This window comes from Rhinatrema bivittatum, chromosome 3 (assembly GCF_901001135.1).
Source record: "Rhinatrema bivittatum chromosome 3, aRhiBiv1.1, whole genome shotgun sequence".
In the NCBI taxonomy this organism is placed as follows: Eukaryota; Metazoa; Chordata; class Amphibia; order Gymnophiona; family Rhinatrematidae; genus Rhinatrema; species Rhinatrema bivittatum.
The window spans coordinates 4,148,100-4,173,709 of NC_042617.1; the positions used below are offsets into that span (position 1 = coordinate 4,148,100).

The 25,610-nt window shown below is 49.9% G+C and overlaps 1 protein-coding gene across 2 annotated transcripts in view; it reads left to right on the plus strand.

Moving 5' to 3' along the window:
* The window catches only part of TTBK1 (tau tubulin kinase 1), a 320,320-nt gene that overhangs the window by 146,501 nt on the left and 148,209 nt on the right, over window positions 1–25,610 (plus strand). For both annotated transcript variants that reach the window (XM_029592821.1, XM_029592820.1), the window contains 2 exons: window positions 10,976–11,068; window positions 18,896–19,021. In XM_029592821.1, the coding sequence (XP_029448681.1) occupies window positions 10,976–11,068; window positions 18,896–19,021 (219 nt within the window). The remainder of the gene's footprint in view (window positions 1–10,975; window positions 11,069–18,895; window positions 19,022–25,610) is intronic.

Below are 25,610 nucleotides of genomic sequence, written 5' to 3' on the forward strand. Positions count from 1 at the left end.
AACACTCAGTGTATTAGCATACCATTAGTTTACTGCTTCAGTAGTTAGTAAAGAATATAAATAGTCAGGATTGGATTTGTCAGTTCTTTATAACATGCTGGAGTCTGTATACGGACCTGCATTAACTCTGACAGGATGACACACATTACCTGCTGTGCTTCATCGCACATTGGTACTCAAAGTACTAAGAAAATGATGTGCCCAAGTTCACATTAGAGAGTGCAGCTTGTTAGGCTGCTCTCTTATCTGATTAGCAGGGTGAACAATCCTCATTCCTCCCTTCCCCCAGCTCCCTTTGCACCTAGACCTCTTTCTGTCCTCCACCCTGAAAACAGGGATGGGCCTCTGCTCCCCTCCCACCCCCTGAAATACAGGGATGGGCCTCTGGGCTCCAAACTTTCCAGCCTATCCCCAGAACTCTCACAATTTTCCAAATTAACAGGCCGATATAGTAAAGTGCATTTGGACGTGCGTTTTTGATGCGCTATTTTTACCCCTTATACAGTAAGGGATAATAGCGTCTGGAAAACGCGCGGCCACCCCCCCCCCCCCCCCCCCCCCCGAAACTAATAGTGCCCTCAACATGCAAATGCATGTTGATGAGCCTATTAGTTAGTCCTGTGTGATCCAGAAAGTAAAATGTGCGGCCAAGCCGCACATTTTACTCTCAGAAATTAACTCCTGCCAACAAGGGCAGGAGTTAATTTGGCTGGCACTGGGAAAGTGCACAGAAAACCAGAAAACACTGCTTTTCTGTACTCCCTCCAACTTAATATAATAGCAATATTAAGTCTGAGGCCCCAAAAATAAAAAAAAAATCTGCCCGTGGGTTGGAAAATGGACGCTCAGTTTTGCCGGCGTCCGTTTTCCGAACCCGTGGCTGTCAGCGGGTTTGACAGCCGACAATTAATTTTACCGGCGTTGGCTGTCAAACCCGCTGACAGCCACGGGTTCGGAAAACGGACGCCGGCAAAACTGAGCGTCCGTTTTCCAACCCGCGGGCAGATTTGTTTTTTAGATTTTTTTATTTTTTACCGGCGTCGTTTGTCAAACCCGCTGACAGATGCCGCTTCTGTCAAACAGGAGGTGCTAGGGATGCACTAGTATCCCTAGTGCCTCCTTTTTACTGCGGGCCCTAATTTGCATACCTTTCCTTAGTGAATCGCACACCCAGGAGAGTGGCCTGGGCACGCGTTGGGAGAGTGGGCGCTCGCCAGCTCTCCTGAGGTTTACTGTATTGGCCCGCATGTGAGCAGTGCAAAGGTCGTATTTGAGAACTGCCCTTGGGGGGGGGGGGGGGGGGAGGAATGAACCTGCTTTTCCTGAACATACCCAGATCAGTCCAGACCAGTGGGTTTTGTATCCCTACCAGGAGATGGAGGCAGAGAACAAAACTTTGAGGCCCTGCTACATAACTGAGAGTGCCACTTGCAGTCCCTCAGTATTTCTCTGTCTCCAGCAGATGGTAGAGGTGCCACTTGCAGTCCCTCAGTATTTCTCTGTCTCCAGCAGATGGTAGAGGTGCAAACCTGCAGTCCTGACTGATCTGGAGTTTGGAGATTTGGATCTGCTTTCCGATGTGCCAGGTCCCTTTGTGTGGACTATCCCTCGGCTTGACCCGGGTGAATGGGAGGTTGGATACCCCCTGGCTGTAACTGCCCACTGGTTCCGGGGCCCCTGATAGCCAGGGGACTGGCTCCCATTTCATGCCCCGAGGTCCCCTCTCGCCCACCACTGGCACCCTCAAGGTGTATTCCGTTTTGTAACTTTATTCTGGTAGTAAAGTTTATTTTAAAAAAAAGTTTGTTTTTGTTTTGCTTGCTGAGGGACAGCCAGGAGAGTCTGCCTGTGGTGCAGGTCCGGGGCGGTCAACACTGGTGAGGGAGTGGGAGCGGTGACTGCCGGCATTCTCCTCGGGGTTTCCCGACGGGGGCCTAATTGCACTGGCACGCCACATCTTCATTTCGCTCCGGGCAGCTGTTTCCTCTTTTAGCCCGCACGTCTCGTGCTGCCTCCTCTCCGACCGCATGGTTCAGAGGGTTTCCCTGCTGGGGATTTCCCTTGTGGCCTGCTACGATTTTGAGCTTTTTGGAGCCGTTTTCAAGCGCAAGTGGTTCCTGCGAATGCCGACCTTCGCCGTGCGAACCCTAATGGTGTGTGGGACGTGGCCTAGTTTAGACATGTTGTGAGGCCTATCTCTAAGCAGAGGGCGTTAGTGTAGTGGCTGGAATGTCTGAGAAACCGCGTGTGGAGTCCTGTAGGGCCTGCGGTACCTGGTCAGCCCACCTTAACTCCCTTTCCCTGTGTAATGGCTGTGCTTCATGGTGGGGTGATCCTCTGCTAAAGGTCCTAAGGCCCAGAGGGCCTCCTGGTCCACAGGGACTGTGGTGGGGGCCTCTGTCCTTGCTGCTCCCAAGGGGGGGTCACAGTTAGGGGGCTCCGGCCGGCTGCGAGTCTGATGACTCTCCTTCACCTCTCTCTCCTACGGCGCAGATTCGTGAGGATAGTGTTGAGGAAGGGGTGGTCTTTGAGCCCAGCATCCCTGCACGGGTTTCTGAGGGCCTAGAGGGGGGAGGGGTGTTTCCAGAATTTGTTTTGCTTATACACGAGGCCTTTCTGGCATTTCGAGTGTCCTCTGGCATCCTCGGGAAGGCTAGATAGGTATCATGGGTTGCGAACCACATGTATGGAACTGGACCCAAGAGATCTGGAGGACTCTAATGATCCACAAGACGAGGGGGTGTCCTCTCCAGCTGCGGATCTGAAGGAGGACCTGGATGTGGAGCAGAATCCTGACTTGGATGGAAGCCGGGATGAACCGGACCTCGCAGAAGGAGCCAGAGAGGATGGTGATGACCCCCTGGTAGTGCACTTGTTTAAAAAGAGGAGCTCCAGCCACTTATTCCTCAGATGTTGGAGGAATTGGGAGTCAAATTGTCTCAGAAGGACTCTGACAACAAGGGCATCGACCTGGTTCTTGATGGTCTGTGGGGTCCTCCCAGTGCCTTTCCCATTCTGAAGAAGATTCAGAAACTCATTAGTCAGGAGTGGGACTCCCCAGAAGTGGACTTGAAGGTTGGAAGGTCCATGGCAAAGCTCTGTCCCTTGTTGGAAGAACACTTGGATCGCCTTAAAACACCTAAGGTCGATGCGGTGGTATTGGCAGTGGCCAAGAAGACTACGATTCCAGTGGCGGGGCAGCTGCCCTCAAGGATATCCAGGATTGTAAGCTGGAGGTTCAATTAAGGTGCATGTTTGAGGTGTCAGCGTTGAGTCTTTGGGCGGTGGTGTATGCTAGTATGATGCAGCTTGCTGGATCCAGAAGCCGCAGAAGCAGGCGTCTCCGGGTGTGCTGTCCCCCACTCAAGTGGCCCATCTGGAGGTGGCGGTGGCCTACGTGGAAGATGCTTTATATGATCTGGTGTGCACTATGGCTAGGATTATGGTCTTGGTGGTAGTGGCGTAATGACTTTTCCCTGTACGTACCTGGATCAGTCCAGACAGTGGGTTATGTCCCCAGTCCAGCAGATGGAGTCAGCATAAACTTCGAGGGGGTGTTACCATATATACTACTACCCCCTCTGCAGGAGTTCAGTATCTTCTGACTCCAGCAGATGCGAGTAGGAATCAGGGTTTCTCCCACATGTGGTCTAAGACTCAGTTGTGTAACCTTCCCTTTAAGGGAAAGCTTCTCTTTCAGGAGGACCTGGACCATCTCATGAAGTCCCTGGGGGAAACCAAGGGCAATAGGCTGCCGGAAGATGATAAAGTCATTAGGAAGAGCTTTCCCATGCGTCCTCGCTTTTGGTAGTTGAGGTTTTGATCCAGTAGAGGCACCTCTCCGCAGGGCGGAAACAATTGTCGAATCGTTCGTTCCTTTCAGGGGGTTATCCGGTCCTCCAGAGGCGGTTCTGGTCAGGGGGCCGGAGGAAGTAAGCCATCCCAATGAGGCCAGGGGCACCCCCTCCTCATTGGTGGTGATAAGAGGCAGGTTGTCCTATTTTTATGAGGAGTGGGTCAAGATTACCTCAGACCGGTGAGTTCCGGAGGTGATAAGGGACGGTTACGCCTTAGAATTTTCTTGCCTGCTCAGTGACGCCTTTCTGGAGTCGCATTGTTTTTTTCGAAGCAAGCACAACACAATGGAAGGAACGCTGTGCAGGTAATAAGCTTGGCAGCCATCCTCCTGGTTCCTCTGGGCGAGCAGGGGCAGGGAAGGTATTCCATCTACTTTGTGTTGCCAAAGAAGAAGGGCACCTTCCATCCTATCTTGGACTTGCAGAAGGTGAACTTGAGCTTACGGGTACCATGATTCCAGATGGAGACACTGCGTACAGTAATTGTGGCTGTCCGCAAGGGAAAGTTCCTGGCGTCATTGGACCTCACTGAGCTTATCTGCATATTCCTATCCAAAAGGAGCACCAGAAGTTCTTGCAGTTCAAGGTGCTGGGTCAGCATTTTCAGTTTCAGGCCCTTCCCTTTGGTGTGGCCATGGTTCTGTGAATCTTCATGAAAGTGATGGTATTTATACCGATGGCCTTGAGACAAGAAGGGGTGTTGGTTCACCTATACCTGGATGATTGGCTCGTCCGGATGAAGACAGAGGAGGAGTGCTCTCGTTCGGTACAACGAGTGAGGCAACGTCTGAGCTCCTTGAGTTGAGTGATCAATGTGGTAAAAAGCTACCTGGTACCCTTTCAATCTTTGGAATACCTAGGAGCTCGCTTTGATACTTGGCAGGGCAAGGTATATCTGACAGCGGACAGAGTGGCGAAATTACAGGAGCAAGTTTCCCATTTGCTGAATCTCCCAGTCCCGAAGGTCTGAGATTATCTGCAGGTTTTAGGGTCCATGGCATCGATGTTGGACCTGGTTCCGTGGGCATTTACCCACATGTGGCTGGTGCAGAGGGCATTGTTGCCTCTATCAAATCTGTCGGAGGAGTATTATGTCCCCTTGCCTCTGATGCTGGATGCTAAGGCCAGCCTAGCATGGTGGCTCTCTCGGACAAATTTGGGCAAGGGTATGGCCCTCGAAGTTCTGGATTGGGTGGTGCTGACCACGGATGCCAGCCTCAAAGGCTAGGGAGCAGTGTGTATGGGACATTCGGCTCAGGGTCTCTGGTCGATGGCGGAGAAGGTTTGGTCTTTTGATTGCTTGGAGACTAGAGTGGTGAATAGAGTTTTTTAGGTGTTCTTGCCCCTGGTCCAGGGTTGAATGGTATGAGTGGTGTCAGACAATGCGATGATGGTGGCGTACATCAACCGCCAAGGAGGAACAAGGAGCCACACAGTGGCTTGGGAAGCTCAGCTGCAGTTTGCATGGGTGGAGCATCACTTCAAAGGGATCACGGCCTCTCATGTAGCAGGCATAGACAAAGTGCAGGTGGATTTCTTATGCAGACAGCAACTGGATCCCGGGGAGTGGGAACTGTCCCTGGAAACCTGGAACCACATTTGTGACAGATGGGGAATTAGCTGGACCTCATGGCGACAGGGGCCAACTCGAAGACATTAAGATTCTTCAGTCGCAGAAGAGAAGTCTGTTCGGTGGGCCTAGGTGTTCTAGTGTGTCCTTGGCCGACGGGGATTCTTCTGTATGTGTTTCCTCTGTGGCCACTCATAGGGTGAGTGCTGCGTCGCATAGAAGTGCATCCAGGGCCAGTGGTTCTGGAAGCGCCGGAGTGGCCGCGTCATTAGTGGTTTGCAGACTTTAGTGCAACTGTCGGTGGATGGTCCTCGTCGGTTGGCTCATCTGCAGGTACTACTGCAGGCAGGGTCCCATATTTTCAAATCGGGAGGATTGCTTCTGTCTCGTGGCTTGGCTTTTGAGAGGCAGCGATTACTCATGAAGGGTTATTTGGAGCCAGTGATTTCTACCTTTTTTCGGGCTAGACAGCCTTCTACTTCCTTGGCTTATTTTAGAGTTTGGAAGGTCTTTGAGTCCTGGTGTGCTCAGCAGTGGGTGGATCCTTTGCTGGCTTCTGTTCCACAATTTTTGTCCTTTCTGCAATACAGTCTGTTCAAAGGCCTGGCTTGTAGTTTGCTCCAAAGTCCAGCTTTTGGCTCTGGGTTGTCGCAGGGGCAAGTTATGGGGCAGGCCATTGGCATCTCATCCTGATGTTTGTTTTCTCAAGGGAATGAAGCATTTGAAGCCTCCGGTTCGCAAGGTCTGTCCGTACTGGAACCATAACTTGGTCTTGAGAGTTCTCTGTGAGCCTTCCTTTGAGCCTTTAGGTCGAGCCTCTTTGAAGGATTTTACACCAAAGACGGTGTTTCTGGTTGCAATTCTCTCAGCCAGACATATTTCGGAGCTTCAAGCTCTTTCTTGCTGCGACCCTTTCATATGTATTTCCTCCAACAAGATGTCTTTGAGTACGGTGCCTTCCTTTTTGCCAAAGGTAGTTTCTGTTTTCCATGTGAATCACAGTGGAATTGCCGGGGTTTCCAGAATGGTTTAGGGACTCTGCAATGGGTAGAGATCTTCACCTTTTGGATGTTCGGTGTGCGCTTTTGCGGTACTTGAAGGTTACCAACCCTTTTAAAAGGTCAGACCATCTTTTTGTTTTGTTCAGTGGAGCGAAGAAAGGGGAGAAAGCGTCGAAAGCTACTTTGGCCTGATGGTTGAAAGAGGCTATTTCTGCGGCCTGTGTTTCTAAGGGTCGTATGGGCCCGAGTGGCCTTAAAGCACCTTCTACTAGAGTGCAGGCAGCCTCTTGAGCCGAGTGTCAGTTGGGTCTCCGCAGGAGATATGTAGGGCCACAGTGAGGTCCTCCCTGCATACTTTCACTGGGCATTACTGATTGGATGTTCGGGCGCCGGAGGATACAACTTTTAGTGAAAGTGAATTGAGAGTGGGTCTTTCGGGTTCCCGACCGGTATGAGGGGGGCTTTGGTACATCCCAGCTGTCCTGGACTGATCTGGGTATGTTCAGGAAAGGAAAATTGGGGGGGAGGAGCCAAGATGGCCGCCGGCATGAGACGCTGAACAGAGTTGCTCCGCAGATCGCTTGTTTTTTTCCCTATTAAACTGTTTCTGAATTCTATTAAAACTTTGAAAATGCCACACAAGCGTAAAGGCAGGGTAAGGGTATACCCTCCAAGCCTTCCCAGCCCGGCGGGGCAACGATATATCACCGAGTTCGCGTCGGTGTCCCCGAATGTGGAAGCTCGTAACGCCGCTGCAGTGAAGCCGAGAGAAGCGGCGATATCGCCTGGCGAGATATCTCTGAGCCCACCAGAACCCCGGGGACTTCTGAGCAGCTCTCCCTTCCGACCGGACAGAGGAGTTGAAAACCCGGACGCTGAGGGTGCCGCGGGAGATCAACGTGAGGGATTTTCTGACCGGATTGGAACAGGGTTCCCCTCCCCCCACCTGTTGGAGGTATGTGAAGGCTTCTCGAGGATATTGGGGGACGAGGATAAGAATGGAGATTCTCTGGGAACAGCTAGAGAAAACCAACAGGAGCAATTGGGGGGAAATATCCTGCAACCCCTGGAGTTTAAAAAGCCAGAAGTCATTACTCTTGAAGCCATTTGGGAACTTATGGCTACTATGGCCCGGACTCTGAATACTCAGTCCCAGTTGATCAGCAAATTTGAAAATAAAATGGGAACTGTGGAAAAAGAACACTTGCAATTGAAACAAGACCACTTAACATGCACTCAAGATTTAACTACTAAAATCAATCAAATTCAGTCCCTTAATTCCTCAATAATGAAGGATTGTATAACTTCTCAAAGGAGGCTGGAGTCTGTTGAAAATTATTTGCGTTGTGCAAATGTAAGATTGGTCAATTTCCCAAGAGTTATGGGGGAGCCAAGTTTGGTGACTTTCAAGCGTTTTGCAACGGAGACCCTCAAGATTGAATCAACTAAGATTCCTACAGTGAAAAAACTCTTCTTTTTTAGAAGTAGTTCTCAGATTGCCATAGGAGAGAGAGGAGAAGTTTCCAATAACTTGACACAATTTTTGGAGAATTCTGAAATGGAAATCATTGAAAGGGCTACCCTTTTTGTTCAATTCTATACAGAGGAAGAAAAAAATTTCCTAATGAAAGCTTTTTTCCAGAATATGAATAATGATTTCATGGGGGGGGCAGTGAGGGTTTATCCTGATCTCTCACGTCCCACCCAACAACGTCGGAGGTCTTTTTTAGCTATGCGCTCGGAGGTTTTGGCCAAAGGGGCTAGCTTTGCCCTTCGTTTTCCATGTAGATGTATTGTAAAATATTCTGGAAATCTATATGTTTTCTTTATGCCAGACCAACTGAGAAAGTTTTTAGATGGAAGGGCCATAACATGAGTATTAGGAGGTAAAGATATGTGAGAACACCTAATGCCGGTTTAAATATATAACGTGTATTTCAATAATGTCTTCTCTTATTTTCCTTTGGGTATCTCTCCCCCCCCTTTAATTTCCTATGAAAGAACTAATGAATGTTAGGTTATCCATTATATATGATATATGTATTATGGAAAAATATTTTTCTTTGTTGACATTTTCTGTAATTTCAGTCAAGATATATTCTTGTAATTATTTTGAAAACCCATAAATAAAGAATAAAAAAAAAAAAAAAAAAGGAAAGGAAAATTGGTTCTTACCTGCTAATTTTCCTTCCTGTAGTACCACGGATCAGTCCAGAGATCCACCCCGGTGGTATTCATATGTGCGGTATTGCATTGTCCTTACCGGTTGCAACAGTTAAGTTGGTTTAGTTAAGCAGTTGCCAGGACTGGGAGGGTCTTTGTGTTTTTTGTAGATCTCCAGTTCAGGGGATTCCAATCCCGTGTTTTTTATGGTATTTGATCTTGGCTTGGGTACAGGTCAGTACTGAGGGACTGCAGGTGGCACGCTCGGTTATGCCTGAAAAGTTTTTATCCTCTGCCTCCATCTGCTGGAGGGGAGGCAAAACCCACTGGTCTGGACTGATCTGTTGTATTACAGGAATGAAAATTAGCAGATAAGAACCAACGTTCCTTCTGTGTGTGACTGCCTCCCACATGTAAATTACATACCTTGTGCATGCCTGCATGTACTTTTACCCGGGGAAAGGATGTGCAGTTTCTGACAGCCTATTGTTCTGGCTAACCGTTGTTTGAAAATTGTCCTCTTAAAATTCAGACTGTGCCCTTCCCCCCCACCCCAGAGAGAGTCAGGGCACAGCCAGCAGGAGGGGAAGCGCCTCATAGATATGACATCTAGCATTAATGCGTGCGACTGGGTGTCCTTGCTTGTTTATCTTCCTCTTGTTATCTCTAATCCCTGTGCTCTCTCCCCTATCAGGAGGGGAAGCGCCTCATAGATATGACATCTAGCATTAATGCGTGCGACTGGGTGTCCTTGCTTGTTTATCTTCCTTTGTTATCCCTAATCCCTGTGCTCTCTCCCCTATCAGGAGGGGAAGCGCCTCATAGATATGACATCTAGCATTAATGCGTGCGACTGTGTGTCCTTGCTTGTTTATCTTCCTTTGTTATCCCTAATCCCTGTGCTCTCTCCCCTATCAGGAGGGGAAGCGCCTCATAGATATGACATCTAGCATTAATGCGTGCGACTGGGTGTCCTTGCTTGTTTATCTTCCTCTTGTTATCTCTAATCCCTGTGCTCTCTCCCCTATCAGGAGGGGAAGCGCCTCATAGATATGACATCTAGCATTAATGCGTGCGACTGTGTGTCCTTGCTTGTTTATCTTCCTTTGTTATCCCTAATCCCTGTGCTCTCTCCCCTATCAGGAGGGGAAGCGCCTCATAGATATGACATCTAGCATTAATGCGTGCGACTGTGTGTCCTTGCTTGTTTATCTTCCTTTGTTATCCCTAATCCCTGTGCTCTCTCCCCTATCAGGAGGGGAAGCGCCTCATAGATATGACATCTAGCATTAATGCGTGCGACTGTGTGTCCTTGCTTGTTTATCTTACTTTGTTATCCCTAATCCCTGTGCTCTCTCCCCTATCAGGAGGGGAAGCGCCTCATAGATATGACATCTAGCATTAATGCGTGCGACTGGGTGTCCTTGCTTGTTTATCTTCCTCTTGTTATCTCTAATCCCTGTGCTCTCTCCCCTATCAGGAGGGGAAGCGCCTCATAGATATGACATCTAGCATTAATGCGTGCGACTGTGTGTCCTTGCTCGTTTATCTTCCTCTTGTTATCTCTAATCCCTGTGCTCTCTCCCCTATCAGGAGGGGAAGCGCCTCATAGATATGACATCTAGCATTAATGCGTGCGACTGGGTGTCCTTGCTTGTTTATCTTCCTCTTGTTATCTCTAATCCCTGTGCTCTCTCCCCTATCAGGAGGGGAAGCGCCTCATAGATATGACATCTAGCATTAATGCGTGCGACTGGGTGTCCTTGCTTGTTTATCTTCCTCTTGTTATCTCTAATCCCTGTGCTCTCTCCCCTATCAGGAGGGGAAGCGCCTCATAGATATGACATCTAGCATTAATGCGTGCGACTGTGTGTCCTTGCTTGTTTATCTTCCTTTGTTATCCCTAATCCCTGTGCTCTCTCCCCTATCAGGAGGGGAAGCGCCTCATAGATATGACATCTAGCATTAATGCGTGCGACTGGGTGTCCTTGCTTGTTTATCTTCCTCTTGTTATCTCTAATCCCTGTGCTCTCTCCCCTATCAGGAGGGGAAGCGCCTCATAGATATGACATCTAGCATTAATGCGTGCGACTGCGTGTCCTTGCTTGTTTATCTTCCTTTGTTATCCCTAATCCCTGTGCTCTCTCCCCTATCAGGAGGGGAAGCGCCTCATAGATATGACATCTAGCATTAATGCGTGCGACTGCGTGTCCTTGCTTGTTTATCTTCCTTTGTTATCCCTAATCCCTGTGCTCTCTCCCCTATCAGGAGGGGAAGCGCCTCATAGATATGACATCTAGCATTAATGCGTGCGACTGGGTGTCCTTGCTCGTTTATCTTCCTTTGTTATCCCTAATCCCTGTGCTCTCTCCCCTGTGCTCCAGGAGATGGGCCGACATGATGACCTCTGGTCCCTCTTTTATATGCTGGTTGAGTTTGCAGTTGGTCAGCTTCCTTGGCGCAAAATCAAGGATAAGGTAGGCATGCGTTCTGGGTTGGTGAGGAAAATGGAGGAGCCTAACAGATTGTGATACGTGGAAGGAATGTGCCCGGACACAGCCTTGCGCTTTTAAGTCTTTCCTATAATAGAGATGTTCTGAACTCTCTGTCTGATTAGACTGCAGGCTCCATGGAACAGGCACTCTCTCTTATGTGTTTCTGCTGATAGAGAAATGATGATTAGTACTTAATGTTTTCTGAAATATTTTGTAAAAGGCTCGCCCACAGTGACACATTCTCACCTTCACGTTCTCCTGACTGCTCTGTCTGGTATTAGTTTGTGTTTGAGAGGGGCTAGCAGCAGCATTGACAGACATTAATGGAGCGTTAAAGACGAGCCCCAGTGCGATTGTGGCCCTGCAGCTCAAGCTCTGGAGCCGATAGGACGCACTGTAACCTTCTTACTCCACTTTCTGCCTGAAGCCGTTTCATGGCCGGGGACTATTGACATTCATATTCATCTCCTAAACAAGATGCTAGGATAAGACGATAAATCCTTTTTTTATTTAAACTAGTTTTGCTTTGAGTGAGTGATAATCAGTTGAGAACGCTGGCTTTATGAAATGAGTTTTACAATAAAGCAAGCCCCTGCTGTAAGGTGTGTAAGTGCACGAGGGTTAGACATCCTGTGCTTTACTCTCAGCTGTCACCAGCACTATTGCCTGTAGTCGTAATAAAATGGATTTCCTGGCGTGTAGCCAGATGGACTCAGAACGAATGGGACAGTATCCGCATGCTAGCAGTTGGAGACGGATCTGACGTCAGCACGGGTATATATATCCCCACAGGAAGCGTAGCAACTTAGTAATTTCCGTCTCCAAAGCAGTTTGGAGAGCCTGCACACTCGCTGAGCGTGTTTTCCAAATCTACTTTCTATTTTTCGACTTTCTTTCAACTACAACTTCTACAACATCGAGCCCCGCACTCCTGCGGTGATACCCTAAGGTCCCTCCCCCAGTAGAGTTTCCCGGGGTGATTTCTGTGATCCCCCGGAGGTGTAAGTCCTCGGTCCGGTGGCCGAATCGCGGCAGGGACGTAGCCCCCGGGCGAGGTTCGGGTGAGGCATACGAGGCGCCTCTGTCCCGGCGTGGACGAGGCAGCGGGTGCATATCCTCAAACGCAGCGGTGAAGGTACTTGCCCTCTCCCCCCGCAGCCGGAGACCGCCCGGGTTCCAGCCGGGAAGCGCCGAGGATCAGGTAAGGCGTACATCTCTTACTTCTGGTCTCCGAGGAACTGAGGATCGGCGGCGTGGCACGCCGTGGAGGGCACCATTTTGTGGGCCTTGTTCAGATATCGAGCACCCGTAATAGGCGCAGCTCTATGACTAAGCACATATTATATTCCTCATTGTGCGTTATTGCTGAGAGCATATTGAATACCATTAAGTGTATATTGCTAACCGCATATTGCTGAGAGCGTATTGCATACAATTGAGCGGGTATTGCTCACCGCTTATTGCTGAGAGCCTATTGAATGCCGTTGAGCGTGTATGGCTAACCGCTTATTGCAGAGAGCCTATTGAATGCCATTGAGCGTGTATTAAGAACATAAGAAAATGCCATACTGGGTCAGACCAAGGGTCCATCAAGCCCAGCATCCTGTTTCCAACAGTGGCCAATCCAGGCCACAAGAACCTGGCAAGTACCCAAAAACTAAGTCTATTCCATGTAACCATTGCTAATGGCAGTGGCTATTCTCTAAGTGAACTTAATAGCAGGTAATGGACTTCTCCATTGCTAACTGCTTATTGCTGAGAGCCTATTGAATGCCATTGAGCGTGTATTGCTAACCGCTTATTGCTGAGAGCATATTGCATACAATTGAGCGTGTATTCATGGCCGCCTATTGCTGAGAACATATTGCATATCATTGAGCGTATATTGTTAGCCGCATATGGCTGAGCGCTTGTCGTCTATATTGCTGCCGCATATTATTATTGAGCGCCTGTTGTATTAAGCGCATATTGCTGCCGCATATTATTATTGAGTGCCTGTTGTATTAAGCGCATATTGCTGCCGCATATTATTAAGCGCCTATTGTGCTAAGCGCATATTGCTGCCGCATATTATTATTGAGCGCCTGTTGTATTAAGCGCATATTGCTGCCGCATATTATTAAGCGCCTGTTGTGCTAAGCGCATATTGCTGCCGCATATTATTATTGTGCGCCTGTTGTATTAAGCGCATATTGCTGCCGCATATTATTATTAAGCGCCTGTTGTACTAAGCGCATATTGCTGCCGCATATTATTAAGCGCCTGTTGTGCTAAGCGCATATTGCTGCCGCATATTATTATTGTGCGCCTGTTGTACTAAGCGCTTTTTGCTGCCGCATACTATTATTGTGCGCCTGTTCTATTAAGCATATATTATTGCCGCTTCTCATTCAGCGCATACTTTTCAATGGAGCAGAACGCCTCAGCGTCTTCAGCGGCGGCGCCGCCTGCCTCCGGCATTAAAGCCCTCGGCCTCTGCTCTGCATGCCAGCTTTGAGCCACGCACAGTGAAGAGCCAGACTCCCTATGTGCCCAATGTGAGGAGGCCGTGGGACCCTCGGGCCAGGACCAGTCTCAGCCACAATTTGCTGACAGTTCCCCAGGGGCTACCCCGGATTTAGCGGGCAGTCTCGACCAATCGGGAATACCGGGGGATCTTGTACCCCGGCGATTAGAGGCTGCTTCAATTTCCTGGGTGGATCTCTTTAAGGGGATTCATGCCTTTGTGCAGATGCAAACGGCTTCCCGTCCAGGCCCTGCGGTTCCTGCTGTTTCTACGGTTCCTGCGGTGGCTGCGACTGCGGCGGCTGCTGCGGATCCTGTTCCTGGACCCTCACGCCCTTATTGTGAGCGGGTCCTCCCGCCGCTGGACAGCCCAGATCAGTCAGACCAGAAGTTTTCACCGGACGAGTCCGAACTCCTGGACGAGGGGGAACTTCCCCCAGGGATTGAGCCATATAGAACCATGAGGCAGTTCTTCCCTAAGGAGGATCTCTCCGACCTGGTGTCTCAGTGTCTGGCGGAGTTGGATATTACAGGTCCTAGCGCTACGGTACCCTCTGCGCAGAACCCCCTGCTGGAAGGTCTTCGCCCTACAGCCCGCCAGTTTCCATTCTTGCAAGCAGCACAACAACTGATAGATTTAGAATGGGCTGCGCCAGCGGCTTCCTTCAAAGGGGGCCGGGCCCTGACGGGCATGTACCCATTGGCACCGGCTATCCAGGACCTGCTGGCGTGCCCTCAGGTGGACGCCTTGATTAGCGCTGTGGTCAAGCACACTACCATTCCAGTTGAAGGGGGAACGGCCCTCAAGGAGCCTCATGACCGGTGACTGGACGCCATTCTGAAACAGACCTTTGAGGTGGCAGCTCTCTCTTTGCGGATCGCAACCTGCTGCACAGTGGTGACGCGTGCCTGTTTGTCACAGGTCAGGAACAACGCTCCAGCAGCTGACATGGAGTCCGCTCTCTCGTTCCTCACGGATGCTGCATCAGATCTAGTCCGGACAACAGCCAAGGGGATCTCATCCTCCGTAGCTGCCAGGAGGCAGCTCTGGATCTGGAAATGGTCAGCTGATGCGCCTTCAAAGACACGCCTCACCAGATTGCCCTTTAAGGGCTCTTTCCTATTTGGCAGCGACCTTGATAAACTGGCCAGCACATGGGGCGCCTCTCCAGTACCTCGACTGCCAGAAGATCGGTTCCGAAGGAGTCAGCGCGCCTTTCCAAGGCCCTCCAGGGGCAGGAGTTCACAGCGCTTCATTCCTTACAGGAGTCGCTATCAGGCGCCGCGTCCTCAGGCCAGGAATCAGTCCTTTCGGACCAAGCAGCGCAAGAGGGGAGCAGGCCCGGGCTCAGGTCCCGGCCGCGCCTCCCAATGAAATTCCGCCGATTCATCTGGGGGACGGAGCCATAGGGGGCAGGTTAACCCTCTTCTACCCCAGATGGGTCGAGATCACGTCGGACCAGTGGGTCCTCGCCTTTATCCGAGAGGGATATTATCTGGACTTTCCTCATCTCCCTCCGGACAAGTTTGTGGAATCTTCATGTCCCATACACAAGAAGGCAGCATTGGAAGCTACCCTGGCGAGGCTCCTGTCCTTGAAAGCGATCATCCCAGTACCTGCCTGGGAAGTGAATTCTGGACACTATTCCATTTATTCCATGGTACCCAAGAAAGGGGGCACCTTTCGGCCTGTGCTGGACCTCAAGTCAGTCAATCGATACTTACGGGTCCCGAGGTTTCGCATGGGACTCTGCGCTCCGTCAAGACCGCAGTACAGCCAGGAGAATTCCTCACGGCATTAGACTTGTCAGAGGCCTACCTGCATATCCCGATCCATCTGGATCATCAGCGTTACCTCCGCTTCAAGGTTCTGGGTCGCCACTTCCAATTCCAGGCTCTGCCCTTCGGATTGGCCACGTCACCGCGGACCTTCACCAAGGTGGTTGTCGTGGTAGCAGCGGCCCTCAGGCGGGAAGGAATTCTGGTCCATCCCTTCCTAGACGATTGGCTGATCAGGGCGAAATCACGAGAGGAGCGCTATCGGACAACCGACAGAGTGATCGCCCTTCTGGAAAGCTTGGGCTGGGTAATCAACCTCAGCAAGAGTTGCCTACAGCCTTCCCAGTCACTGGAATACCTGGGAGTACAGTTCGACACCCAGGCAGACACTGTCAGTCTCACTACCAAGAGAAGGCTAAAACTCCAGACGCGTATCCAGTACTTGATGGGAACCAGTCGGCCCATAGCTTGGGATTATCTGCAGGTTCTCGGACTCATGGCATCCACCCTGGAAGTGGTACCTTGGGCAAGGGCCCATATGAGACCTCTATAACACTCCCTGCTCTCTCGCTGGAGTCCCCGTCTACGGAACTATTCCACGCACCTACCTCTGCCTGCCAGGGTACGGAACCAGTTACGGTGGTGGTTGCAGTCCAACCACATGAGCAGAGGGTCGAAGATGTCTTCTCCCACGTGGACTCTGCTCACCACAGATGCCAGCCTGAGTGGCTGGGGTGCACACTGAGAAGGACTTACCGCACAAGGGCGGTGGAACAGAGAAGAGTCAGCGTGGAACATCAACCGCCTAGAGGCTCGGGCAGTCCGATTGGCATGTCTTCGATTTGCTCACAGACTGAAGAACAGAGCAGTCAGAGTGATGTCCGACAACGCCACCACAGTGGCATACATCAACCGTCAAGGCGGAACCAGAAGTCGACAAGTATCTCTGGAGATCGCCCCACTGATGGCTAGGGCAGAGGCGAATCTGCAGGACATCTCCGCCATCCACATTGCCGGGAAGGACAACACCACGGCAGACTTCCTCAGCAGAGAACGTCTAAATCCGGGAAAGTGGCAGCTGTCACCCACAGCCTTCCAGATGATTGTGGATCACTGGGGGATTCCGGACATGGATTTACTGGCGGACAAGTCCAATGCTCAAGTACCCAGATACTTCAGCCGCAAGCGCGACCCGTTCTCACACGGAATCGATGCCCTGGTTCAGCCATGGCCTCCAGGGACTCTGCTATATGCCTTTCCTCCGTGGCCTCTGCTGGGCGCCCTTATCCACAAGATTCAGAAACACCGGGGCCTAGTTCTTCTAGTGGCACCAAACTGGCCAAGAAGACCCTGGTATGCGGACATGAGAAGACTACTGGCAGGGGAGCCCCTTCCCCTGCCTCCTCTCCGCGACCTTCTATGTCAAGGTCCCATCCTCCACGAGGATCCAGCTCAATTCTCTCTTACGGTCTGGCCATTGAGAGAGCTAGACTGAAGAAAAGAGGTTACTCGGAGCCCGTGATAGATACACTCCTCCGAGCTCGCAAGTTTTCCACATCCCTCACCTATGTAAGGATCTGGAGAGTATTTGAAGCATGGTGCGACACTCATGGCACCAATCCACATGCGACCACAATTCCTATTGTTCTGGATTTCCTGCAGGATGGGCTTCAGAAGGGTCTCTCCCTCAGCTCCATCAAAGTGCAGGTGGCTGCACTGTCTTGCTATGGTCCCAGGAGGGATGGCAAGACCATTGCCAAACACCCAGATGTTTCTCGCTTCCTGAAAGGAGTCAAGCACATTCGTCCGCCACTGAAGTGGCCAGTGCCTTTGTGGAACCTCAACCTTGTTTTGGATTTCCTCGCGGGATCCACCTTCAGACCCCTTCGGGGCCTGTCTCTGCATTCTCTAACCTTGAAGATGGTGTTCTTGCTGGCGGTGTGCTCAGCACGCCGCATCTCAGAGCTACAAGCACTGTCCTGCCGTGATCCCTTTCTGAGGATCACTCCAGAGGCTATCCATCTTCGCACGGTTCCCTCCTTTTTACCTAAAGTGGTTTCACAGTTTCACCTTAATCAGACTATATCCTTGCCTACCACGGCAGGTTTGAAGAAATCTGAAGAAGGGCGTTTGCTACGCCATCTCGACATAGGCAGACTGCTGCCTAGATATCTGGAAGTGACACGAGAACTACGAAAGACAGACCATCTGTTCGTCCTGCACAGCGGGAAACGACAAGGGGAAGCGGCCTCTCGGCCCACCATCGCCCGCTGGATTAAAGAAGTTATCAGAGCAGCTTATGTAGAGGCTGGGAAGTCTCCGCCTCTACAGGTCAAGGCTCATTCTACCAGGGCACAAGCGGCATCCTGGGCAGAATCCAGGATGCTGTTGCCTGCGGAAATATGTAAAGCGGCGACATGGTCCTCCCTCCATACCTTCTCCAGGTTCTACCGTCTGGATGTCCAGGCCAGGGAGGACTCAGCATTTGTGAGGGCGGTATTACATGGTCCTCAGGCAGCCTCCCGCCCAGGCTGGGAGTAAAGCTTTTGTACATCCCATTCGTTCTGAGTCCATCTGGCTACACGCCAGGAAATGTTGAGATTACTTACCTGATAATCTCCTTTTCCTTAGTGTAGACAGATGGACTCAGCATCCCGCCCAGCTGCCTGTGTACATGGGTTTCACCGATTCAAGGTAAGCCATGTCATCTGTTTCCATAAGAGCGTCCACTCTACCAGGTGTCAACACCTTCCGGTTGGGAACGCTGGCGGTCTCCAGCTACTGTCCATCGGTCAGGGGAATCCTGTTTCACTTTTTCACTGAGCGTCAGTACACACATCCATAACAGCTTTTGCAAGGAAGATTACTAAGTTGCTTCACTTCCTGTGGGGGTATATATACCCGTGCTGACGTCAGATCCGTCTCCAACTGCTAGCACGAGCATACTATACCCACTTGTTCTGAGTCCATCTGTCTACACTAAGGAAAAGGAGATTATCAGGTAAGTAATCTCAACATTTCTAGCAGAAGATCTAAGACAGCAGTCAGCAGTCCTAGGCCCCGCTGTGTTGGCCGGGCCCCTGTCCCCCACCTGCTCACGGCCAGAGCCCATGTATCAGCTTGTTTCAATGCCTTTTTAAAATGAATTTATTTATTCAAACTTCTATTCCTCTGAACCGCAAATCTCCGTGGAGTAGAAAATACAGAATAAAATCTGACAGACAATAACTTAATATCAAGCAGCAGGAAAAAAGGTGGAGAGAGACAGACTCATGGGAGACCTCCCCCAGCCTGAGACACTGACTTCTAGGACACCCCCACCATGAGAGAGACATTCCCAAGCCCTGCTTTCCAGCAGGACGAATTCTTACAAGCACACGACCTTCTGCCAGAGCCCTGCTGGGATTCAAGGGCCCTTTTTCCATAGAAGCAGTGGAAAACCCATTAGTGCATGTGGTCTAGTGAGGTCCTGGAAGAAGCTGGCATGAGCTGCAGGTCTGAGCGCTGTCCCTTGTGCGTTTTCAGGAGCAGGTTGGGATGATTAAGGAGAAGTATGATCACAGGATGCTGCTGAAACACATGCCTTCCGAGTTCCATCTGTTTCTGGATCACATCTCCGCGCTGGATTATTTCACCAAACCAGATTATCAGGTAATGTGTCGTAACCACCACAGGGAGGATCGCTTTCTGGTTCCCCTCTCCTCTCTGGACTATTAGCAAGTAATGTGCAGCATGCAGTCCTGTTTGTACCCTAGAGCAGTCCAGACAAGTGGGTTTTGCATCCTTACCAGCAGGTGGAGGCAGAGAATAAAAACCTTTCAGGCACTGCTACATAACCTGGTGCAGTCCCTCAGTATTTCTCTGTCTCCATCAGATGGTGGAGGTGCAAGCCTGGAGTCTGTTAGAAATTTAAATTTGAGTTAGGAAAGAAGACAGAATTTAGGAGTCAGTGCCTGAGGGGTTAGGCCCCTTCATGGGCCATCCTTCAGGTAGAGCCGGGTGAACAGGGGGTTGGTGATCCCTGTCTGGTCTCTGCCCGCGATAGCCAGGGGGACTGTCTCCCTCTCTCCTTCCGGGGTCTCCGCTCACACGTCATCCAGATTGAGGGAAGTATGACTTTTCCTAGGATTTGCTGTATCTTTAAGTTAGGAAGGAGACAGCGACCTGAAGGGATGGACAGCTGGTGTGTTCAGCAGGAGTTGATGATGCCGTGGAGAGAGTGAGTAATAGGTCCTCCTCAGCACTGGGGCAGAACCTTTTTGGGGCACTGCTGCAGACCTGCTTAACCGCGCTATGCTTGGGCCACATGCGGGTCACCAATGGCCCAGACTTCTCAGCACAGGGGATCCTGCAGGGATGTGGTGTGCATTCTGAGCAGCTTAATTTGACCACGCTTTGCAAGGACTGTGCCTCCGGGGCAGAGGCGGTCAGCGGGAAACCAGTCTGTAGATCAGCAGGGCCCACAGCAGAGGTCCCTGGGGGGAGTCAGCATGCAGTGCATGGCTCTGAGGCATGTGGCAGGAAACAGGCTGTTTCCAGGGAGTCCAGAGACCCCCCCCCCCCCTTCCTCCACTTTCTCCTATCGTGCAAACAACATCGCAGTATCAGGGTGGGAGTGTGCAGGCCAAGGAATCTGTAGATCTGGGAGATTTTTCAGCGTATTTTATCTTGCTTCACAAGGCCTATATGGTTAGGAAGGGAACAGGAGAGAAGCCGCACCATCCTTCCAAGAGCGCAAAGGTGGCCCCATCTGGAGGTTTGTTTAGGCGCCTGGGCCTTGGATGGTCTTCAGTAAAGGGTAAGGGCGATTCTAATGATTTCACAGACTCAGATGACCTGCAGGAGGATCCAGTTAATAAAGGTCCCATGGATGGCAATCCAGATACAGATCCAGATGGGGGCAAGGATGTCTCTGGCCCAGAGGAGATACTGATGGCAGAAGGAGATGATCCGAGGGTTGTCCATTTGTTCAGGGAAAAGTGGTGACCTCCTATTCTGCAGGTCCTGGACAAGTTGGGAATTAAGATCACTCAAGAAGATTCAGATAACGAAGGGGTGCACCCAGGTCTGGATGGACTTGCGGGGTCCACCTAAGGCTTTCCCATTACCAAGAAAGTGAAGAGGTTAGTGAATTGGGAGTGGGATTCTCCTGAGGTGGGCCTTAAGGTGGGCAAGGCAATGGCAAAGCTCTACCCTTTGATGGAAGAGTCCTTGGAACTGTCGGGGCTTCCCAAAGTACATGCTGTGGTCTCGGCAGTGACCAAAAAGACGACCATCACAGTGGCTGGGTCGGCCACGCTGAGGGATGCGCAGGATCGTAAATTGGAGATTCAGTTAAAGAGCATGTTTGAGGTTTCTGCCTTGAGTCTTAGCGCTGCAATATGTGGTAGTCTGATGCAGAGGGCCTGTTGATGCTGGAAAAGGATTCCTCCTAGACAACCAGTTCCGCTTGGAGGCTGGGGTAGCCTATGTGGCGGATGCGCTGTATGATTTGGTTCACACGTCTGCCAGAGATATGGTTTTGGTAGTTGTGGCTTGCAGGCTTTTGTGATTGCGGAACTGGTCAGCGGAGATGTGGTCCAAGTCCCAGGTCTGTCATCTTCCCTTTAAGAGGAAGCTTCTGTTCAGGGAGGATTTGGATCAGCTGAAGAAACATCTGGGAAAGTCAAAGGGGAATAAATTGCCGGACGATAGAGTGGTAAGAAGAGTTTTCGTCCCATCCTGGTTTTATTCCGGCAAGAGTTCTTCAGACTCGGGGCAGGAAGTCAGCAGTCCTTATGGAGGTGCCTGCAGACCCTCCAGGGGTTCTTCCGGTCAGGGGACCAGAGGAGGAAAGTCTGCGCAATGAAGTCAGGATGGTCCATTCTTCCGTAGAAGCTGTGGGGGAAAGATTAGCCCGCTTTTAAGGGGAGTGGATCAAGGTCTCGATGGACCAATGGGTCCTGGATGTAATAAGAGATGGTTACGTCTTAGAATATTTGCACCCAATCGGAGATGCCTTCCTGGAGTCTCACTGCTCATCCCGAAGCAAGTGAGAGGCAGTGCAAGATACCCTGCTTCGGATGCAAACACTAGAGGTCCAAGCAGGGACAGGGAGGTGGTCCTCAAACAGGATGGCACTTTTTGGCCCATTCTGGATCTCCAGAAGGTCAATTTGGCGTTACGGGTTCCGCATTTTCGCATGGAAACATTGTGAACAGCGATGGCAGGGGAGTTTCTGGCGTCGTTGGACCTGACGGAGGCTTATTTGCATAATCCCATATGCACGGAGCATCGGACGTTTCTGAGGTTCATGGTGTTAGAGCAGCACTTCCGGTTTCAGGCTCTTCCTTTCGGGCTAGTAACAGCATTGCAAACTTTCACAACAGTGGCGGCGGCCCTGAGAAGGGAGGGGACGACTGGCTCACTCGAGCAAAGTCGGAGGAGGAATGCTATCAGTGGTAGCAGTGCCTGAAAGGTTTTTATTCTCTGCCTTCATCTGCAAAATCCACTTGTCTGGACTGCTCTGTGGTATTCCTGTAACGGAAATTAGCAGGGAAGAACCAGTTTTCCTTTACATGCCTTGGGGGTGACCTCTACCCCTATAGGGAGGATCTGTTTCTGGCTCATCTTTCCTCACTTGATTACGATCAGGTAACTTTCATGACTGCATTCATCAGCCTGCTGAAAATGGCCCTCTCTCTATGCAGCTAAAGGAGGTTGAGGAGGCGATGCCAGGGGGAGGACGCGTGCGTGTCGACAGCATTTTGACTTTTTCAAGCAGAATTCTACCTGCACAAAGAGCAGGAACAAGTGACTCGTGCACGTTTTACTTGCATCAGCTTTCAAAGGGGAAGTCCTCCTGAAGTATGGTGCAAAGTGTGCCTGAACGCTGCACAATGTGGCAGTCTGAAATGTGCCCCTCCATCTGCCCAGTCTAAGGGCCTGCTCCATGTGCAGCTCTGGGTACTGTCCTTTCCAGCGGCTGTGCCCTGTGTAGAGCGGTTTTTTTCTCTCAGGCCCCCTCCTCAAATGAAGGCTAGCACATGCTGTGGCAGTGAGGAGTATGGAAGAGGTGGAGGCAGTGTCTTGTGTTTTATCTTTGCTGTATTTGTTAGGAGGTGTTTTCAGCAACTGGAGTAGTAGCATTGGGGTTACGGCAAGCGGGCTGAGAATCCGGGAAGTCGGGGTTCAAATCCCACTCTTGCTCCTTGTGACCTTGGGCGAGTCACTTCATCCTCCATTGCCTCAGGTACAAACTTAGGGCCTCATTCACTCAGCTGCAGTATTTTTCCTTTTCCTTGAGGGAAAAATACTATGGGAGTCACAAAGCTATGGTAATAAGGCCCTGCAGTGTTGTGATTCCCACTACAGGGAAAAATACCATGGCAGTAAATGGCCCCCGAATATTGCACGATGGCAGCCCCAGGACTGTGGAGCTGTCCTTTTTTTAAAGTGATCACTGTTGAGCATTATCAGTTTCTTTAGCCAGTCATCCCCAATGAGCATTATATCTGCAAATGTCATGCTTCTTTCAGACTTATTGCAAAAGTCCCCTCTGATAAAGAAGCATTAAGAATAGAAAAAAAGGGGACAGACATTCAGCCCTGGTCTCTTTAATGAGAAAAGCTGCAATAAAGTCCAAAGGGGGAGCCATTTGGTTTGGCTTTCATTAAAATTGAATATAATTTCTCTTCTGAAATGCTGTTAAAAGAAGAGAATTCTGTGAATGGTTCTGACTCTGCCATAGAAAAGAGAGACTTAGCCAGCTTTTTTGCACATGACCCCATCACATTAAAGGTCTCAGTTTTCCCAGTGTCATACGTAAGGACAGAGCTTCATTCTTTCTTTTTTTTTTTTTTTTACTCTGCTACTGCTACCAAAACCCCTTGAGAAAAAGAGCCTTCCAGAGTTGCTCTAATAGCTGTCATTTTACAAAGTCACTAGCAGAAAATGATCTGTATTAGGCTTTGCCAAGATCCCCGACCTTTGCATGTAATTTAGTAAACAATGGCTGATAAAGACCAACATGGTCCATCCAGCCTGCTCTGCAAGTACCGCTCCATCAGACGTTACCTCGTTTCTTTATTCCCATCCTCGAGCCTCAAGAGATCTGCTGTGTTTATCTTATGTCTTGTCTTCCCCACCTCTTTTGGGGAAGGTATTCCAGGTATCCACCACCTTTTCCTGAGTCATCTCCCTTGGAGTTTCCTAACATGACCCCAATTGTTTGTTTTTTTTTTCAATTAAAGTTTTATTATAAGTATATCAAAGAAAGGTATACAAGAATCAACCTGAACACGGCAAAGGTGTCCAGTACAGAAATACCATCGTTATAGAATGGTGTTTCCCCTTTTTTGTTATTTTATATCTCTCCTACTCCTCCACCCTGCTCGCTAGAGGCAGAGTGTTAAATTTCCTATAGAGAAGTTGGTGGAATATCAGCAGCCCAGCTAATATCATATCATCCCGTGAAGACATCCAAATAACAAAGGGAGACCAAAGCTTCTCATAACTACACATCATTTTCTTCATGGCAGTTAACTTGCTTAAGAAATATGCCCCTGGTTTTACAGCTTCCATTCCATCAGAAAATGATTTTCGTGCATCATTAATATTTCAAGTGTTTGAAAGTTTGTATCATATCTCCCCTGTCCCTTCTCTCCTCCAAAGTATACATTTGTAGGTCCTCCAGTCTCTTCTCATAGATCTTCTGGTGCAGAACCCACACCATTATGGTCACCCTTCTCTGGACCGCCTCCATCTTGTCTCTGTGCCTTTTAAGATACGGGCTCCAGAACTGAACATCGTGCTACATGTGAGGCCCCCACCAAAGACCTGTACAAGGGCTTTATCACCTGCTTTTTCCTGCTGGCTATGCCTCTTCCTAGGCAGTCTTAGCATCCAACTGGTCTTAGCCACCGCTTTGACACATTGCTTTGCTACCTTCAGATCGTCAACCACAATCTCTTCAAGATCTTTCTCTTGGTCCATGCACATTAATCTTTCGGCCCGCCCCCGCCCCCAATATCACATACAGCTCTTTTGGATTACCGCACCCCAGGTGCAAGACTCTGCACTTCTTGGCATTGAATCCCAGCTGCCAAATCTTCGACCACTCTTCAAGCTTTCTTAAATCACTTCACATTCTCTCTACGCCTTCAGGTGTTCCACTCTTTTACAGATCTTTGTCATCCGCAATAAGACAAACTTTTCCTTGTAATCCCTCCGCAGTATCACAGTACGAACAGAACCAGTCCCAGAACCAGTCCTTGAAGTACTGGTTCTGGGACTGGTTGGGTGCCTAGACACCCAATCAAAAAAATCAATTATATTCATTTGACACAAACTTTCTCTGTTGAAACAATGTTGTCTCAAGTCCAGCAAACCATTGGACTGTAAATAGTTCACTATCCTTTCCTTCAGCAGGCTATCCATTAATTTTCATACCATTGCGGTATGGCTAACCGGCCTGTAATTTCCACCCTCCTCTCTGTACCATGTTTGTGAAGCAAGACTACAACTGCACTTGTCCAGTTTTGCCTCACCACTCCCATCTCTATGGATCTATTGAACAAGTCCTTCAGCAGACCCCTTCAGGACGCCTTTCAGCTCCTTTAGTATCCTGGGTTTTATCTCATCTGTTCACATGGCCTTGTCCACATTCAGTTTTGCTAGTTCCTCCCAAATGCTCTGTTTTGTAAATGGGGTTTTATCTACCCTGCTCCCAACTATGCTCTTGTCAACCAGCAGTGGTCCTCCTCCAGGGTCGTCTTTAGTGAACACCGAACTGAAATTTGTTTAATATTTCTATTCCCTGTACATACCCAGATAGAACAGACTCCTGGGTTTTGCATCCCTTCCAGCAGATGGAGACAGAAAGTTTCGCTGACACTGCCACATAACCCGAGGTGCCACCTGCAGTCTGCCAGTATTTCTCTGTCTTCAGTAAATGGTGGAGGTGAAAAGCCTGCAGTCTCTGACTAGTTAAAAAAAAAAAAAAAAAAAAAGTATAGAAAATCTTCAGTTTTCAGAGATTACCTTCCAAGGGGTTGGTAGATCCTGGTGGAGCCATCCACCCTGGTTTTGGAGGTGGATGAGGAAGGCAGTTGGGGACCCTTTATTGCTCAGTCCTTATCGACCAGGGTTGAAAGCTGGTGGTTCCAGTTCCCTCACCCTGAGGACGACAAACAAGCCTGTTGCCTCTCTTCAGATGTCAGGGAAGGGTTTGATTTTTCTCTTCTTGTTTGAGTAAAGCTTT